The sequence below is a fragment of the Onychostoma macrolepis genome, chromosome 17, assembly GCF_012432095.1.
Source record: "Onychostoma macrolepis isolate SWU-2019 chromosome 17, ASM1243209v1, whole genome shotgun sequence".
Lineage (NCBI taxonomy): Eukaryota > Metazoa > Chordata > Actinopteri > Cypriniformes > Cyprinidae > Onychostoma > Onychostoma macrolepis.
The window spans coordinates 47,096-49,453 of record NC_081171.1 but is presented as its reverse complement, the minus strand read 5'-3'; the positions used below and the strand labels follow the sequence as shown (position 1 = coordinate 49,453).

At 33.2% G+C, this 2,358-nt stretch overlaps 1 protein-coding gene across 1 annotated transcript in view; it reads left to right on the top strand.

Moving 5' to 3' along the window:
* Positions 1 to 919, top strand: part of LOC131523519 (adhesion G-protein coupled receptor G2-like) — a 25,254-nt gene extending 24,335 nt beyond the window's left edge. Inside the window, exon 13 of the mRNA XM_058749974.1 lies at positions 906 to 919. Within this exon, the coding sequence (XP_058605957.1) occupies positions 906 to 919 (14 nt within the window). The remainder of the gene's footprint in view (positions 1 to 905) is intronic.
* The last annotated feature ends 1,439 nt before the right edge of the window (positions 920 to 2,358 follow it).

The following is a 2,358-nucleotide window of genomic DNA, read 5'->3' as shown; positions in this document are numbered from 1 at the left end:
CTCAAAAGCTGTTTCATGGACAGTTGTGTGCTATTCCTTTGTTATTTTATATCAATTAAGCAGGTAAAAGGTCTGGAGTTGAAAACAAAACAAATCCATCAGAGAGATAGCAGGAACATTCAGAGTGGCCAAATCAACAGTTTGGTACATTCTGAGAAAAAAATAATGTACTGGAGAACTCAGCAACATAAAAGGCATGGACGTCCACAGAGGACAACAGCGGTGGATGATCAGAGGATCCTCTCCATAATAAAGAAAAACCCTTTCACAACATCCAGCCAAGAGAAGAACACTCTCCAGTTGGTAGACGTGTCACTGTGAAAGTTTAAAATCAAGAGAAGACTTCACGAGAGCAAATATAGAAGGTTCACCACAAGGTGCAAACAAGGCCTGATTAGACTTTGCCAAAAACATAGAAAAAAGCCAGACCACTTCTGGAAAAGCAATCTTTGGATAGCTGAAATTAAGATCAATCTGTACCTGAATGACGGGAAGAAAAAAGAGGATTCTCAACAAAATATTAAAAATGAACAATATATTTATATATCTTTATAATATAATATAATATCTTTATACAATTTATTGCATTAGACTTCTTGTAATTGCAGTCTGGGGGGTTGGTAGAAACTGTGGTGGACCTCGGGGGTGGGGGGTGGGGAGGAGAGATAAACTGTACTCAGTTTTCCCCCACTAGTGACACCTCTGACTCTGATGCAGGAACTGTAAGATTGAATTTATGAATTTAGTTTAAAAATGCATTATTTTTTAGCAGAACTATGAACAATCCAATTTTGCTTGTTTTATAGGTAGTGTATGATTTGTTTAACACATATATTTGTTATTTACTATAAAAAGTGCAGATTAAGTAACCAAATTCACACTTTGCCTCTTCCTCATTTCCCAAGACAAAGAAGAGTGAATCTTTTCAATTTAAGCCACCCCCCCACCTTCCTAGTTTCTTGTATTACCACATGACACTGTCTTTGGGCTTTTTGTATTGAAAAGGGAAAAGTTTAGATTTGTTTTATTCAGGAAACGCACGCATGTTCCTCAGATGCTGTGTTTTGGAAAAATCAGTGGGGAAAGGAGATTTGGTTGTCATTTGGCAGCAATCGCTCTGGAGGTCGCTATTTTACAAGAGGGATTTACAGGGCAAATACTAAACTACGAAAAAGATGATTGAGGTAGATAGATATTGCTTGTTAGATAAGGATAACGAACAATTTATAGTAGTCAATTGTTATGCCACTAATAATAAATTGAACAACGATACATTTTTTTTTCAAATACTGAATCTAGGATTCAGCATTTCATTTCCCTATATCCTTCAGCTAAAATTATTTGGGGAGGAGATTTCAATACGGTGTTTGATGAAACCATTGATAGATGACCTCCTAAAACTAGACCGGGCCCTTCTAGTGAACTGGATAATGTATGTTTAAGATTGGGTCTTATTGATGTGTGGCGACGTTAGAATCCATACAGGGAAGAATATACATGGAGTAATAAGGACTCATCTCTTCATTCTCGTATCGATTATTGGTTAGTGTCTAATGATTTAACAAATAATGTGACCTCTGTATTCATAGAACCATGCATAATGATGGATCATAAAGGAGTATTTATAAAAATAAATGTGGTACAAGAACAATCAGTCAAAAAACATAGCAGCTATTGGAAATTAAATAACAAATTGCTTGAAAATGAATGTTTAAAGGAAAAAATTAAAGCTATTGAAAAATATAGAACAATTGCAGATTTAGAAATCGTATGGAAAGAATTGGGAATTAATGAAATTAGATATTAGAACGGCATTTATTAATCAAGGAAATTGGAAACAAAAATATTAAGGAAAAATCAATTATTGAAGATATTTTTAATTTGTGTAAAAATAAAAGGGAATCTTTGACTAATTGTGAGTTACAAAAATTGGATTTATTGCAAATTGAATTAGATAAGATCTATGAGGATAAAGCAAGAGGAGCATTTATTAGAACTAGACTTAAATGGTTAGAAAAGGGGAAAAAAAAAAAAAAAAAATTTGGCTTTTTTTTTTTTTTTGCCTCAATTTCAAAATTGATGATTAACAACAAATTAGTAGATAATTCCTCAGTTATTTCAAAATATGTTGCTCAGTTTTTTTTTAGTAATTTGTATTCTCCCATATCAGCTACTTCCAACATTGATACTTTTTTAAATAGCTTGGTGAGTGATACCAAAAAGATAGACCAGAACTTTCAGAATATTTGTTCAAGAAATAGACATTGAAGAGTTGAGAGAGTACATAAACTTATTAAAGAATAACAAATCTCCAGGCAACGACGGGCTAACTGGTGATTTTTATAAGACTTTTTCCAA